Here is a 17,252-nt window from a genome sequence, read left to right on the forward strand (position 1 = left end):
GTGAATCTACCCACATTAAAATTATTTAATCACGCATGGAGTTGCCAGATCAATAAATCCTTGCCTAACAAGACTCTTTTGAATTACTGTTATTAATTTGACATATTATAAATAAATATTATCTGACGTTTTATTTGAGAAAGGTTTAAGTCAGGTTGTCGTAATTTTTAAGTATCCTCCCTCGTTTCATGGATATAAATGAAACTTTAATACGGCATTTACGTGACATTCTACACCTACGTTAAATGCACAAATACAGGTTAGTATTAGAATACTAACTGTTAGTAGCAGTTTGTTTCATGAAAGGTTTGAGTTATTATTCTTAAATAGACCTTTTTCTAATAATTAATTTAAATACGGTTGTACTCACGTTATTATATCGCTATTGCTGCGACATTATTTAACGTGTATAGACCTTTTTCTTTTCAAGTCATAATCATAACTTTGAATTATAAATACATTTTAAGCCCTCGTACCGTGACCCATTGATTTTATGTATATCACATTTCACATTACTGCAGGTTTTTGTTCGTTGGAATTTAATATTCTTAATATTTATCATTTAATACCTCAGAATCCGCAAAGCTGCAGGTAAAGTACATAGATTATTACATTTATTACGAATTGATTAAATTAACTACCTACTTAGCATACATATTCATTAAGCGCCTGTTAAATAGCTTAGCGCACATTAAACCAGCCTACAATAACTTACTAGTTGCCGACTTCAAAATGTAAACAAAGGCGTTAGGGCGTCGTAGTTCGTGTTAATAATGTTACCTCCCCCTATTAAAATTTTATAGCTGCAATTATGATCCAAACTACTAATTCATAGAGCGATTCATATTCGCGAGTAACGCTAGTTAAGAGCGTGATAAATAACGCGCGTGCGCATCGTAAAGTGGCTTTGATGTCGCGACTGCGGTCGCCATTGCTTTATTTCTTAAATCATATGAATGCTTCCTTTGCCGCTAAAGTATGCGTTTAATTTGCGGGGAAAATGAGGAAGTTGGTATCGATACGAGTACGCTTAATATCACTTTCCGTTGCGAAATTGAGTAAGCTGCCAGTATTGTACGACAAATGAAAACGAAACTGTATAGAAATGCACTGTACCTACTCTATTGAGGATTTCTTTTTGCAATATGTATTTCTAAATAATAAAAATTTAAACATTATTGAATAAAATATGTACCTACCTAAAAATCTAAATTTTATTAATAATTTAAATATTTTGATTAATGAATTGGATTGAATACCTATAATGCCTCAAGGGCCTATTTAGCATTTCAGTTAACTATTGAGTTATATGATTGTTCCTAATTTCATTATGTAAATTTTCTAAAATAAAATATTTTGTAAATTTAGCAAATCAACCTTAAAAATCATTGTTTTTACTCTAAATAAACACTAGCACTTTTAAAATTGATTATTTACATCTCTCTTACTATATTACTTTGATATTCTTGTTTCGAGTATAATTAAGTTACCTTAATCTAATTTGAGCCAAAACATTAAAAGTAACAAGCACTTCTTAATTTCGTAACAAATAACCCGAAGCCAAACCGCACATCTCTTACCGCAAATAAAACTCGACGCTATTGTGCTAAAGTGTCTAAACAAACAGCCCGACGGAAGATGTAAATCTCCATATAGACGGCCGACGGGGCCCAGCTGCTGAGGTTTGGCAGGAAGCGAATACCTTGCTGGATAAACATGAGTATAAGACTTAGAGACGGGGAAAGTAGTCTTGCGTTTTAAGGTTATGTTCAAAATTTTGAATTAGCACAAAAAATGTTCGTTACATTATTTAGGAAAGGACCCCATGTAGAGAAATATTGGGGGATTCTTTTTTATGAGATAAGGTAAGAGATTACTGCCGCCCAAGGGCAACCGAAACACGAGAAGGGTTAAGGGTGCGTTGCCGGCATTATAAGATGGAAGTACGCTCTTTTCTTGGACGATTGACTATATGTACGGCTATAGCCCTTAACTAAGCAAAGCTTGTATTGTGGGTACTAACTATAGGTACTAAATGAGAGCTGACAATATAAATACATACAACAATAATACCACATCACACAAATGTTTGTCGGCTTCAAACAGAGGACGATGGTGCATCGCGGCTTCATAGATTTAGCCAATGAAGCTGGTGTGGATTCTGGATTACCGGAATTGAGAATGAAAATATGTACTCAGAATTCGATCTAAAATGAAAAAGGTACATTTCGCATGGTTTTAATACCCAAGTAGGGTGCCGTGTGGTCCCGGCATCAGAACAGAATAGCACCACCCCCTTTCTCGGTGGGTGTCGTTTAACGTGACTAAGGGAACACTGACGGTGATGATGGCAGAAATGCACATGAGCAAAGCTTGCCCGTATCCTTCGCGGGGTATTTGCCCACGAAATCTGTGCACGTCGCCAGGCCACCACATAATTTATGAAGATTAAAATTAAAATAAATTATTACAATTTATGTAAGACCTATCATGTTAATTAACACTTTTAAAATGTGAATAAAAAAAATTGAATTATGAATGAAAAAAACCTAAGTAGGTAATTTTTTTCACGGAATCATCGAGGGTAAAAAGGAAGATGAGAAGTACCCTTATGAGTCAGTTTTGCACGTGCTGTTATAGTCGCAGGTGATTATTTATAGTTTTTGGCCAGCTCCGTGCCGTGAGCTCACGTGTAAGGTGTTGTAATGGATATCTTTTTGGAGGTGCCGGTTGCGTGCGACGGCGTTACAAGCGGAGCGATAGCGGTTGGGAAATACAGTCAAAAATGTGTTGATGAAAGTGTGTACAAAGAGAATATGTTGAAAATGCTGACACTTGCAACGATAAAAACTATTCAACCTTGAATATTTGTTTTGGACTGATAAAAAACATTACCCTGTACTCACTTTGTAATTGGGTAAAAGTATAACATGAACGAGAATAGCTCGTAAATGAGCTTGTGAAAGCTAGAAATAATCAAGGAACGAAATTTCATTACTACGTTGATAAACGTGTTTTAGTATTGTTTTGTTCCACGATGGACGTGAAAGTTTATATTGCGATTATAACAATATAAAATTGTCCGAAATGCCATGGAAATACGTATATCTTACTAAAATCACACATCCGCGTAGGTAACAAAATTCTTAGACTTATATTGACCGGGATATAGACCGTGATTACCTTTTTTTGGCAGGTGTATAAATTGATTTTTATTATATTTGTCGAGCTCCCGATATTTTTTTGATTTTTGTCGAGACGCAGTTGCATGCATCATGATCACGGAAAACTGACGAAGGCGGGTGGATGTTAAAGAGTGACGAGAGAGGAGTGGCGGTCAATATAAGTCTAATGAAAATAACCGTGAATCATTCAAAACTCTTAACAAAATTCTTGATCAAATACATAGTAGGTCAAACAGTCGCCATCAGATACATCGAAGCGGCCAAAGTGCTGACATATTATCGATACATAAGTGCGTGTTCAGAAAGTTTTGAGCGCCGCGTCAGTATACCTATTACTTAAAAACAACACATAATTTTGGTCACATCGCCTCTTTTCACTCCTTATATAATATATCTACTTATGGCCGTAATATTTTCCACTGCTTGTCGGAGCCGAGCAAGGCGCGGTGAGCTTTTCTCACATCCCTGCATTTGCGCCTGCAGTGGACAATTGGACACTTAAAACATTCGTGTTTTGATGACCGCTGCGTTCGCAGAACTGCTGGCGCTTCGTCGTTTACGAGTAATAGATGTGTTCACTTTATTCTCTCACGTAGGTATGTTAGTAATTAAATACTTGTTAAAATGTTTACTGGTTAATTATACACAATAATAGCGGCTTACAATGTAGGTACGTGGTTGAGGAGAGTAGTACATACTCGTATGTTGCGTATTATATATATTTTCACTAATTCTGTGAATCCATTAATTTGCTTTCACTATCTATTTTGTGGCGAAACGCTGTCATGATCCAAATTTAACAGCTTCTATTTGGGGCTGAGGCATCTTAATAGTGTTGTATTATTGAACGACAAAGAATGAAGTGCCACAAGGCATCCGTTGATGGTCAATACAAATCTATCCGATATCTTCAAACGTTTCAATTCCGAAGGGTCCAATAAAAGATGTTTTATTCGTCACTTAAGCACCCGGCGCCTATAACTGGGCCTTTTAACGTTCATTAGCTGAATGCTACCAATAATTACCTAAATCAGGATAACCTATAAACAAGGAACGTCATTACTGGGGCAATTAACTGACTCGCCACTAAATCAAACAGAGACAGCTTGCGAGGGATAAGCGGAGGCGGGAACGGCCCATAAGCTTGATTTGCGGTCTATGATTCAAGTGAGGTAATGATTTATACTTACCTATTTTGTGTGCAATTAGTATTAGTATTGAAAACATGGTAAGTAGATAACACAATATAGTTAATTGTTTGTTTACTAATTGGTCATTCTAAATAAAAGTATAAGTAAGATACTTCGGACTACAGCCCGAATAAAGCGACATAGTATCGAGATACCTATTAGTTAGTGCCATCAATCTCTAATTCAGTTAAAAAAAACGCCCGTTTTACTAATATCTGACTGTCGCGCCACTGTTGTACTAAAATTTCCTATATGAGTAAGTTTAAGAGCCCTCCTCATCTAATCGCTTCTCGCTCGCAACTTGTAGATGTATAAATCAAATGGACGGACGGGTCTAATACCGTATTGTAAATTCATCAAATGTTTACGGCGCCGCCATTCCCAGGGAATAGCCTGTCCTTTACTGTTTAGCATTTGTCTTTACTCAGGTATTATTGAGAATCTTAATAAGGATAAATGTTAAGTTGTACAGTTGGTGCGGTAATTTTCAAAAGGATTGGCCAGTTAGCTTTTACCTACATAGTACTAATACATACAACTAAACTATTCGTAGCTAAAAATTGCATATTAATGTACGCTTATTTTCTGGAGTGGGTAATTAAGACTAAGGCCGATAGTCCACTATCATACATTTATGTTTATCATAGAAAAATAATATGATCATAGGCGACATGCCGTCCTTTTTCTTCACGTTGGAAAAAAGGGAGGCATACAGACCTATGATCATATTTCTATGATAAACATATGATAGTGAACTATCGGCCTTATTGTGTGTAGGTATATATCGAATTATTATGTATACACCTACATTAGCTACACACATTAAGTACATTATGGGATTACCTATCAAAGCCTAGGTGATATAGAAAAGCAGCTGGAGGTGACTTACCAAAATAAAATAAATTAAATTAATATGTTTAAGTAACCGGTAATAATTTTAATCACGTAACTCTCCATTTACGTGACATTGACAGAACTGTCACTTTTGCATTCTTCTTCTACCTTGTCATAATTAAGTAGAACACCCGACAAGGAGGTTTAGTTTGTACCTAGTTAAGAAGGTGTCAATGCGGCACAAACATCAGCATCAGCCATCGCTACCTTACTTACTTAACTTACCAATTTTATAACCAATAACAATGAAACGTTTTCAAACTGGCAATTTCCCGTTAACGCAACTATAGGGCTCCCGTACAATCCAACAAAACCATTCCTTTGTGAGTTTAGTTGCAATCCAAACACTCCTCGCCCCGGGCGTGCTCGCTGCCGAGCTGCCAAGTACTCGAGCACGCGGCCAAGTATTTTAATTGGCGACAAGCAAACTGAATTAACGACCGGAGACGGCGTGGCTGACTGATGGACCGATTGGGGATGGTATCATTCATTTTTAAATGGCTCCCCGTTCAATGTTGGACTTGCGACAAAAAATCGCAGGAATGATAAGTAATTGGCATAGCTAGTTTAAAATGCCGTCTACTATACTGGTTTTTTAGCCCTTACATAATTGGTACTTATAAAATCTTGAAATAACCGGCTGTATTGTTCTACAAGTTTAGAAGATTACAAGGTTAATTTAGTGATGCCAATGTGAAATAATTTAGAGCTTATATTTATTTACTTAGACAATAGCCAAGTGCCTAATCGAAATTAACCAAGAGAAACTTAGGGCCTTAGTCTGGTACTTACTGCTGTAAGGTATGGTACTTATTTGTAATTCTAGTAGCAGCTAGATTTACCAGGGCCCCTTTTCTATTTCAAAACCAATTGCCTGGACCCCCAGGGCTGAACACTATTTAAAAGAAAACGTTGCTTTGTATTTTAAAATACAAGAATATCGGTAGCCTTCTGAGTTCATAATGTTCATATCCTGTCAATAGGTAGACCCATTTCACCTCTATTGAGGTTTATATTAGCGGCGTTGCTCGTACGTAGCTGTCACGCCTTCTGCCACTTCCCGGCAATAATCTTCTCGACGAATTCAATATGCGGTGCAAATACACTTGTCATATCTGGATTTAGCTTGACTTACATTGTATCAGTAAGTGTTCTATAATAATATCAATGGTTTATCTAATATTGCTATTTTAGTTGCTTGGTTCTAAGGTAGTATAATGTAGTTGGGACAATATATGATACCGACGGTAAAATATAAATTCAAAATACTGCGTATAACATGTTGTTATTTTGTAACTTAGTAAACACTGTTTATTCATGTTTCGAACACATCTTAAAATAGCAAAAATGTCCAACTTTTTGGCTAAAGCTATAAGCTATAAGTATTAAGCTATAAGTATTTTTATCCTTTTATACTTAGACAGCTGAGACATTGACGTCCTCTTGTGTCCATCGACCACATATCTGCTGCAGTTACTGCACATAATTCTAACCCTATCCATACACGTACTTCCTTTTTTCAGATCCCTCCAAACTCATCAAGCGTAAAAAATCCACGGAAGATGTTCGTTCGCCCCTCGGAGGCGAGGGTTCTCTCACCAGCGAGGAAGGCGAGGACGGAGGCGCGCGCCGCAAGAAGGCGCGGACCACCTTCACGGGGCGGCAGATCTTTGAGCTGGAGAAGCTGTTCGAGGTCAAGAAGTACCTGTCTTCTGGGGAGAGGGCTGATATGGCGAAGCTGCTGAATGTTACTGAGACTCAGGTAAGTCAATTAGTTCTTAGAATACAAGCTAAAAGATGATTAGAGCCAATGTCCTGTGATACCCATCACTGGACATTGGCAGCTACCATGTTACTTGCGGTAAAATTTGATACGCCTTGCTGAAAGCATACCTGACTGATGCCTAATATAATACCTATTACATCGTTTCTGCAAATATGAAACATTAAGTACACTAGGAATTCTTGTAAACCGAAATATAATTAAAAAATTAATTAGAAACGCCCAAAACGATTAATTAATTTGATTAATATCACAAACGCTACGATAAATACAGTTCTAACACGTTATTTTACACATCGTTAATTTGGACCTATAAATAAACCTAACTCATTTTCTTGAAATCCACAAAATCTTAAGTATCCTTACATCAACACTTAACTTTCATTAAGCCGCAGCCATATGTCACTTTAGACAAACCTTTTTCGATCATTAAAACTTTAACTAAGAACGACGTAAGGGTTGTCGGAAACTGAGCAAACATTTGACTTTTTCGAATCGTATTACTGATCACTCAGGCACGCAATTAGTCAATATGCCCATAAATATTACCCAACTTATTTGTGAATATATTTCGAGTTATAATAGACTCTAATCGAACGTGTTTAGAGGGGTAGTACTGTCGATAGAAGGAGGGCTCTGGCATTGATAGTGTGAAGCCGTTGCAGCTGTAAATGTAAACAAATGACAGCTTGCGTCGTGTGGTTCGGGGAAACTCTACTAAATTAAACGGTTAGAAGTACACGCGCCTTGCGCGGGCGCAAGTTTCGAGAGAAGGAGGATATAATCTCGATTGGCATTCATATTTACCTAAATAATAATAGATGGAATAGGGATAAAGCTTACATTCATTGAAAATATTTAAATATAAAACAAATCAATGTACAGATGTAGTGCGAAAAGAGTTGCCTTCGTATTGTTACGGAAACGTACGAACGTGTCATGCTATTTCAGTCAGTTTCAGTACCTACAAGATATACTGACATTGACTGAACTAGCATGACAAATACGAACGTTTCCGAAGGAAACCCTTTTCGCACTACATCTGTATCTTTATTTCCATTAGAAATATAATATTAAGCCAGTTAAAGACGGAAGTGTAAAATGAAATTCAATCTCAGATCCTGCACAACAAAAGCTAACTCTCATTCAGACGGCGCGCGAAGTCGCATGCGATTTCAGTTACATTGCAGACAATTGGCTTTACAGTTATTCAGGATCAACACACACATTGCAATTAATTCGCATGCGAGTTCTCGCACTACCTAAAGAGCCCCAAGTTCATTTGTAATTCGCATAAACAACGTAGAGAACTTTATTGTATTTGTGATGTTTTAATTGTGTAACCATACAACACCTTGGACCACTATTAAACGTTCCGAGATAATTATAGTATGGCACGAGGGGGGAGTCCCCCGCGACGTGACTAGACACATATGGCGGCACTAATTAAAACTAGCGGCGTAATGAGACGCGTGTCGGTGTCGTGACGGCCCCGTCTCGTGGCTGGAAAGTGACGCTTTGATTTTGGAAATTTAGATTCAGTTTGTAGGCATATTTTTGTGTTTTATTCGGATTCAAGAGCTTTGTTGATCGTAGTGGAACGAGAGGAGATACTAGTGTCCCCTAAATTCTTTAAAGCAGAAATACCCCTCAGCGCAAAAGACAATGTATTATCTACTGTAGAATCTATCTATAGAGTTATACAAAGGTAAGTTAGCAGCAATTTTGACAGCCCCGTCAGTACAAATGTTATTTTAAACTTTAAATTTCTTTGAGATACAACATATACCCATGCGCAGGCGGGGCTATTAAAATCGTTGCAATCTTAGCTTGGTCTGACACTATCAGTTTTCCATAGTCAAAAGTTGTAGTTTTGACTATCGTAGTGTTTACCAATTGATGCCTCTGTACCTTAGTAGGTATTTTAATCGGCACTCTTTCTCAAATTCATAATAATCATAATGCTGGAATGAAAATCAATATGGCGAACATAGGCAGTCTCAAGACAAATCCATGATAAATAAAAAACGTGCCGTCATCCCCCACGTGTCGGGGACGTCAATTAACAACGCACGCACTACCAGCACTAACGACCTGGCAAAAAACGGGCGGCAAAAAGCAGGCCCACGTGGCAGTAGCCAGCGCTAATTGGTATTGATAATAGACGTTAAAAGGTTATTAACGTTACCGAATTTTGCTTATCTTTCTATGGATAATCTTGCTTAAATACATAGTCGTAGTAGCGACTCTGAAACGTTTACGAATACGCTCGACTCTTTCACTATGAGGGCGCTTTCGTCTACGTAGTTTACGTCGTTGGTAGAGATGGGTAACTACCCAGGTAAATACCCGACGGTGGGTATTTACCGGGTAAATACCCGATATTTACCTACCCGCGGGTAAATACGCGGGTATTTTCATTTTTCTTCCAAATTTGACGTTTTTAAATGGTGTTTGGGCTAAAATAGATTAATTTAAGTCAGTCTTTGTAATTGTACACATAATGTTTATTCAAATTGGGAACGAATAGGTTGCTATGAGATAAAATGTGATTTTAGTGTATCACTCCAACTATAAAAATCGTGTAATATCATTCTCTGACATACGGAAATAATTTTAAATGCTTTTAATATAAATTATAAGTTTGATAAATTAAAACTGTAAATAAAAATATGTGAATAAAAATATTAAAAAAAATCTTTTTCAAGCTCATAACTCATACATAGTATGCTTTATGACAAAAATGCATATAAACTTTTTTGTAGGAAATTGTGTCTACTTTAGTTCGTACATACAATACTTTTCGATATTAATGATAGTTTCCATGAAATATGAAAAAAATACATTTTACCCCCCTAACCCCACCATAACCCCCTCCAACCAGTACTAGGAAGTTTATCTTTATCGTATAAATACGACTAATTAATACAATCTAAAAAGCACACATAAAACATATTTTTTTAATTATTTTTAAAAATATGCATTAAAACTTCTGTAAAATTAATTGTCTATTTGACTGAACAGCTTTGTTTTAAATTGTGTATAAAGATTACAACCACTAACTTAGTATTTATCTCCATTTTAACACAAATCAGCATGTCCAACATGAAATGAATCTACCCGTCAATTTGGGTAGATACGGGTAAATACCGGGTAGATAGGTATTTACCGGGTAAATACCTGGGTGGGTAGATTGGGTATTTACCCACGACCCATCTCTAGTCGTTGGGCTAAGTCCGACTCTTTTCCTAGCGTAGTAGTTGTTACATGATCCTCTTTCTCAGTAAACTGTGTAATAAAAAGCAGGTGGCAATTAATATTATATTTGGTACTAGCTTTTACCCGCGGCTTCGCCCGCGTAATAAAAGTATTCTTATTGAAACGTTTACAAAAAATAAGATTTTCATTTGGATCCGTAAGTTTCTTTGTAAAATACATCATCATCATCAACCGTCATTTCCATACTAATACCTTTCACTCTCATATCATTGTTCACACATTCCATCCATATTTTCTTAGGCCTTCCACTACCATTGTATCCATCCACTTTCATATTTACCACTCGTTTTATAACATTGCTTTCATCCCTCCGCATTACATGCCCATACCATGCTAACCTACTTCCTCTCAATTTCTCTGTCACTGGTGCTACTTTCAGGCTTCCTTTTATATACTCATTCCGAATCCTATCTAGTCTTGTCACACCACACATCCAAATACATCTGTCCGCGATTATTTCGATTAAGGTAAAGCGGGGCAATTCTCGACTGGGGGGCCTTTGTAACTGATCTATTTGCTGTACGGTCTGGTTTTGGCTGACTGTACCTTACACATATTACTATTGTTTTAAATAAATTCTTGCAATAATTGTAGAATTTTTACACAGCGACCACAGCGTAGGTAGTAGGTACGAATATTGTATTTTACATATATAAATATTTATACTGGGGAAACTTCATACAACCCACATAGCCAGTATCTCGACGCTATGGTCGGTAGGGTAAAAAGTACTTCCTTGCATTATCGCTTAAATTTTTTTCCATTTTGCTTATACTTATGGCAAACGTAAACATATAAAAGGCAAGCAAAACAACGATCTTCTTACAGCACATTGAATGTAATATGCAGGATACTCGCCGATGCCTACTTACTAATCCCTTCCCACTGAGCCACCTGCATTTTACACTGCCTAGATATCGATTGCCGACCGATTATTCCGACCCCAATCCCTATTCTTATCCCCGTCCTTATCTCTATCTTTGTCCCCGTCCCCGTCCCGTCCCTGTCGCCGTCCCTCCCCTATCCCTATCCCCGCCCCCGTCCCATATTTTTATCCCTATCCCTGTCCCTGTCCCTGTCCCTGTCCCTGTCCCTGTCCCTGTCCCTGTCCCTGTCCCTGTCCCTGTCCCTGTCCCTGTCCCTGTCCCTGTCCCTGTCCCTGTCCCTGTCCCTGTCCCTGTCCCTGTCCCTGTCCCTGTCCCTGTCCCTGTCCCTGTCCCTGTCCCTGTCCCTGTCCCTGTCCCTGTCCCTGTCCCTGTCCCTGTCCCTGTCCCTGTCCCTGTCCCTGTCCCTGTCCCTGTCCCTGTCCCTGTCCCTGTCCCTGTCCCTGTCCCTGTCCCTGTCCCTGTCCCTGTCCCTGTCCCTGTCCCTGTCCCTGTCCCTGTCCCTGTCCCTGTCCCTGTCCCTGTCCCTGTCCCTGTCCCTGTCCCTGTCCCTGTCCCTGTCCCTGTCCCTGTCCCTGTCCCTGTCCCTGTCCCTGTCCCTGTCCCTGTCCCTGTCCCTGTCCCTGTCCCTGTCCCTGTCCCTGTCCCTGTCCCTGTCCCTGTCCCTGTCCCTGTCCCTGTCCCTGTCCCTGTCCCTGTCCCTGTCCCTGTCCCTGTCCCTGTCCCTGTCCCTGTCCCTGTCCTGTCCCTGTCCCTGTCCCTGTCCCTGTCCCTGTCCCTGTCCCTGTCCCTGTCCCTGTCCCTGTCCCTGTCCCTGTCCCTGTCCCTGTCCCTGTCCCTGTCCCTGTCCCTGTCCCTGTCCCTGTCCCTGTCCCTGTCCCTGTCCCTGTCCCTGTCCCTAACCCTAACCCTAACCCTATCCCATTCCTGTGCCTGTCCCTGTCCCTGTCCTTGCCCCTGTCAAATTATCATGCTAGGAGGTGAACTTTGAAAAATCCTTTCTTAGTGCTCCTCTAAGGAACTTCCGTGTCAATTTGAAATCTCTTGAACGAGAAGTAAATATAAAAACTAAAGCTATACTTATGGCTATTTTGGATATTTTAACCCCATTGCACAACAACAGGGGAGAAAATTTCTTTTCCACCTCATTAGATTTTAAAATAGTTATATTTATCGTGATCAGCGACCCGATAAACCATAAAAACGATACCCATATTATGTTTTTGACTTTACCCCCTTTAGGGGTCAAATTTTCAAAAAATCAGAAACATGTATTTAGTCATATGTCTTTAGGAATCCTCCTGTGAAGTTTCAAATAAAATAGTCAAACTAATCTTGTTTCCCCATACAAACTTTGAACCCCCATTTCACCCTTTTAAGAGGAGAATTTTGAAAAATCCTTTCTTAGTGCTCCTCTACGTCATATAAGGAACCTGTGTGCCAAATTTAAATTCTCTAGGACCAGCGGTTTCGGCTGTGTGTTGATATGTCAATCAGTCAGTCAATATCTTCTTTTATATATTCAAACCCCATTGCACCACAACAGAGGAGAAGGTATTTCACTTCCGCCTCGTTAGATTTTAAAAACGTTGTATTTATCGTGATCAGCGACCCGATAAATCATAAAAACGATACCCATATTGATTTTTTGACTTTATCACCCCCTTTTCACCCTTTCAGGGGTTTAATTTTCAAAAAACCTGAAACACGTATTCAGTCATATGTCTTAAGGAATCTTCCTGTGAAGTTTCGAATAAAATAGTCAAACTAATCTTGCTTCCCCATACAAACTTTGAACCCCCATTTGACCCCCTTAGGAAGTGAATTTTGGAAAATCCTTTCTTAGTGCTTCTCTACACTATATAAGGAACCTACTTGCCAAATTTGAAATCTCTAGGACCAGCGGTTCCGGCTGTGTGTTGATATGTCAGTCAGTCAGTCAATATCTTCTTTTATATATTTTTTTGATATTTAAACCCCATTGCACAACAACAGGGGAGAAGGTATTTTAACTTCCGCCTCGTTAGATTTTAAAAACGTTGTATTTATCGTGATCAGCCACCCGATAAACCATAAAAACGATACCCATATTGATTTTTTGACTTTATCACCCCCTTTTCACCCTTTTAGGGATAAAATTTTCAAAAAACCTGAAACACGTATTCAGTCATATGTTTTAAGGAATCTTCCTGTGAAGTTTCGAATAAAATAGTCAAACTAATCTTGTTTCCCCATACAAACTTTGAACCCCCATTTGACCCCCTTAGGAGGTGAATTTTGGAAAATCCTTTCTTAGTGCTCCTCTACACTATATAAGGAACCTACGTGCCAAATTTGAAATCTCTAGGACCAGCGGTTTCGGCTGTGCGTTGATATGTCAGTCAGTCAGTCAGTCAGTCAGCTTCTTCTTTTATATATTTAGATTGATGTTAGGTGTTAAAATGTTATTATAGTTTCCAAATTTAATTTTGCTATCGGTAGTCTTACGTTGCGCGTTGGTACATAGCATAGCTCCCTAGATCGTGCTCCCTGGAATTTCTGTCCAAAATGCATTATGTTCATTAACGAAAAGCATAAATATTTATCTTTACTACCCATTTCATACACATAGTATTCCCAAAGGGATAAGCAGAGCACATAAAAGTACTCAAGTTCCAGTGCTACCTACTCTGAATTCTCTGAAATTTTGATAGCAAGAGCAGTGACAAGTTGTTAGCCTACCCACACCACAATTAAACACATATACACCTATCCCACCATCAACTTCTACGACATCCAAGGGAGGAAGAGGGGTGGTAAAATTCAGCAAATAGGGTTTCTGCTATTTTGAAAGTTATATTCGCACTATAAGTACCTAATCTAATAAATATAGGCCCAGTCTTAATTATGTGAAAAACACACTAAAGTAACGTAGTTAATATTGAATAGAATATGTACTAACTTATCTCTCCCAAGCGTAGTCTAACGACCAGCCATAATCGATAGTTGTCAAACATAAAGCTATTCCAGTCACTTTTATTCCCGCTAGATTAGAAAAAAGCCCCCAACTCCCAAATAGATCTTCTCTGAACCCTTATTTCTCGAATCAGATCATTAACGCTTGTTTTGAACCATCGCTTTACTACCTACCGAGAATTCTTCATTTTTGAAATGAAGAGAAACATTTCAAGATATAACGACAGCTAAATTCGACCTTATTACAACGGTTTTACTAATAATTTGTAACATCGCTGTAAGTTCGAGTTAATACACTTTTGTTTTAAAAATAAATGTTATTCCAATACGCAGTCCTAATTGATCCACTTCTTTGCTTTCAACTATTATAACCCGATCAAGCTCAAACTAACTTTCAAGCTTGTGATCTATGAGATAAGGATGAAATTCGTACACTTGTCTAATCAATTGAATCGTCCGGAGGGATTAGACTATACAGGCGGGTTAAAATTGAAATTAATTCAGTTTCCATCATTTGAATAATTCATCTATTCTAGAGTTGCTGTTAGGCTTTATGTGGGTGCCGATTTGTTAGGTATCTGTCTAATTTTATATAGCTCGTTATTAATATTCGTATGAAGGCATTTTGTTGTTTTAATCTGCGATAGTAAATTGAAGTTCCAGAGACACAAACATAAAAGTGCTGCCAAAGTTTTTAACCAACAGATAAACATTTATATGTATTTATACTGTTAACTATTTTTCTAATGAATGAAAGTAAATTATTACAAATTAGAATGAAAAATGTGCAACATACCTAATTACCTATCTATTTAAAACCAAACTTTAATTTTTCTGCCCACTTGCACAGAGCCTACAACATGCAACAATACCAGCTATTCATAAACAAAATCAAAATAGTACTTTACGATACAAGTGCGTAAAAAAGGAAGTTCGAATTTCCTTTTCGCGCGTGTATCGTACGACGTTTTTCAGTACACACGGCCCTCCGAAGTTTCGACCTGACATATAATAAACCACTTCTCGCACTAATGCGTAAAAAAACACCATCTGTACTGAAATAGTACATTACGATACAAGTGCGTAAAAAAGGAAGTTCGAAACGAGTGGCGATAAATTAAAACACGACCGAAGGGAGTGTTTTAAATCGACACGAGATGCGAATTTCCTTTTCGCACGTGTATCGTACGACGTTTTTCAGTACAGATGGTGTTTTTTTACGCATTAGTGCGAGAAGTGGGTTCATTATATAACAGCTCGAAACTTCGGAAGTTCATCTGTACTGAAACACGTCGTACGATACACGTGCGAAAAGGAAATTCTCATCTCGTGTCGATTTAAAACACTCCCTTCGGTCGTGTTTTAATTTATCGCCACTCGTTTCGAACTTCCTTTTTTACGCACTTGTATCGTAATGTAGGTACTATTTTGATTTATCTCAATCATACAGTTACAAGTGTTACAACATTCTGGACATCATAACTAATTTAAATACTGTTACTTATACTTCTCTCTCTCATGCACTTTTTAGTGAACACGCTGTATTCGCCCATTCTCACCATATGTCATTTGTTAAGTGCGTTTTTGTCTCCCGCGGCCGAGCATTTAAAGGCAAAGAGTATAATAAAAAAAAATACAAGAACATTAATAGAATCCGTCGATGACTAAATTTTTTTTTTAATTATTGATTTTCACGTATTTTTATTTTAGTTACTTAAAAGCAGGGACGGATTATTTAGAATGAGGAGAAGCCTTTCCTCGATAGAAGCTTTTCGTTTTCGAAGGGCGTCTCCTAAAGCAGAAGGACTTCTCTCAGATCACCGTTCCAAAGTTTTAGCCCATTTATTTAACATTTTATATTAAGTAAGTAATGTAAATAACTTTCTGTTATTGTTTACAGAGAGATATAAGGGTTTGGGCATTATAGACTATGAGTTAAAACCTTATTCTACGCAAAACCCATACAAATTGCTTTATCATTCAACCTAACTAGTAACATCCAAAATAACTAGTTGTGTAAAACACCGTCATATATTTCTACTCTTTGGCCCACGCTCGTTTAAGCGTTTTTACACATCTGTGTTTGTGTAGTGCTCCTGACACTTTTTACTCGGAAATTAGGGGACTGTTTATTTTATCCTTAATTGTTAATGGTAATAGGTAATTTTTTTATCTTTATTATCTCAATTATAACTTAAGATTTTCAACCAATAGCATTTAAGTATCGCTGTCATATATTGGATGTCGTCTAAATGGACTAGTTTTACGTGTTTTACTCTATTTGGTTATTTATCACAAATTTAATGACTTTAATTTCAATTTCATGGTTAGCCGTGCAGCTATTAAAGCAACTTTGTTTTCTTAGAATTAAGGCCAAAGTTGTCTGCAATTAGTTGTTTTGCTTTTTTGTCCATTCACTCTTATACACTCTCAAGGGTATGAGAGTGAGCGGATAATACCTACTGCTTAAAGCTAGGTACTCGTATGTAGTAAATAAAGTGTTCGTTAGTCTTAAAGCTAAATAAGAAATAAGTCAAATGTGCGATGGGCACGAAGTGTATAAAATCAACAAAGTTATATTACTGATATATGTTATGAATAAGCAATGTAAACAATCACAAAAAGGATTCTCTCAATTTACATTAATCCTTGCAGGATTAGGTGCCTGTAAAACAATTGTTATTGTTAACAATTTGGTCTCGTAATAAAAATACAAACCTGTATCCCAAGCATCGTCTCATAAATGTGCTACGAAGCAAATTGTACCTTAATCTCCACAAATCAATAACACGGCCCAAGTAATAACCTTATACTCACACGTGGTAGAATTTATATTCAAACTAGCTTTTACCCGCGGCTTCGCCCGCGTAATAAAAATATTCTTATTGAAACGTTTACAAAAAATAAGATTTTCATTTGGATCCGTAGGTTTCTTTGTAGGTACATCTGTCCGCGATTATTTCGATTAAGGTAAAGCGGGGCAATTCTCGACTGGGGGGGGGGGGCATTGTAACTGATCTATTTGCTGTACGGTCAGCCAAGAAAGTGGTTTACCACTTTTCGACTCTATTGATTGAAAAGT

General features: G+C 37.8%; 1 protein-coding gene across 1 annotated transcript in view; it reads left to right on the forward strand.

Moving 5' to 3' along the window:
- Positions 1 to 17,252, forward strand: part of LOC125229286 (homeobox even-skipped homolog protein 2-like) — a 109,858-nt gene that overhangs the window by 17,420 nt on the left and 75,186 nt on the right. Inside the window, exon 3 of the mRNA XM_048134083.1 lies at positions 6,793 to 7,031. Within this exon, the coding sequence (XP_047990040.1) occupies positions 6,793 to 7,031 (239 nt within the window). The remainder of the gene's footprint in view (positions 1 to 6,792; positions 7,032 to 17,252) is intronic.

This window comes from Leguminivora glycinivorella, chromosome 1 (genome assembly GCF_023078275.1).
Source record: "Leguminivora glycinivorella isolate SPB_JAAS2020 chromosome 1, LegGlyc_1.1, whole genome shotgun sequence".
NCBI classification, from domain to species: Eukaryota; Metazoa; Arthropoda; class Insecta; order Lepidoptera; family Tortricidae; genus Leguminivora; species Leguminivora glycinivorella.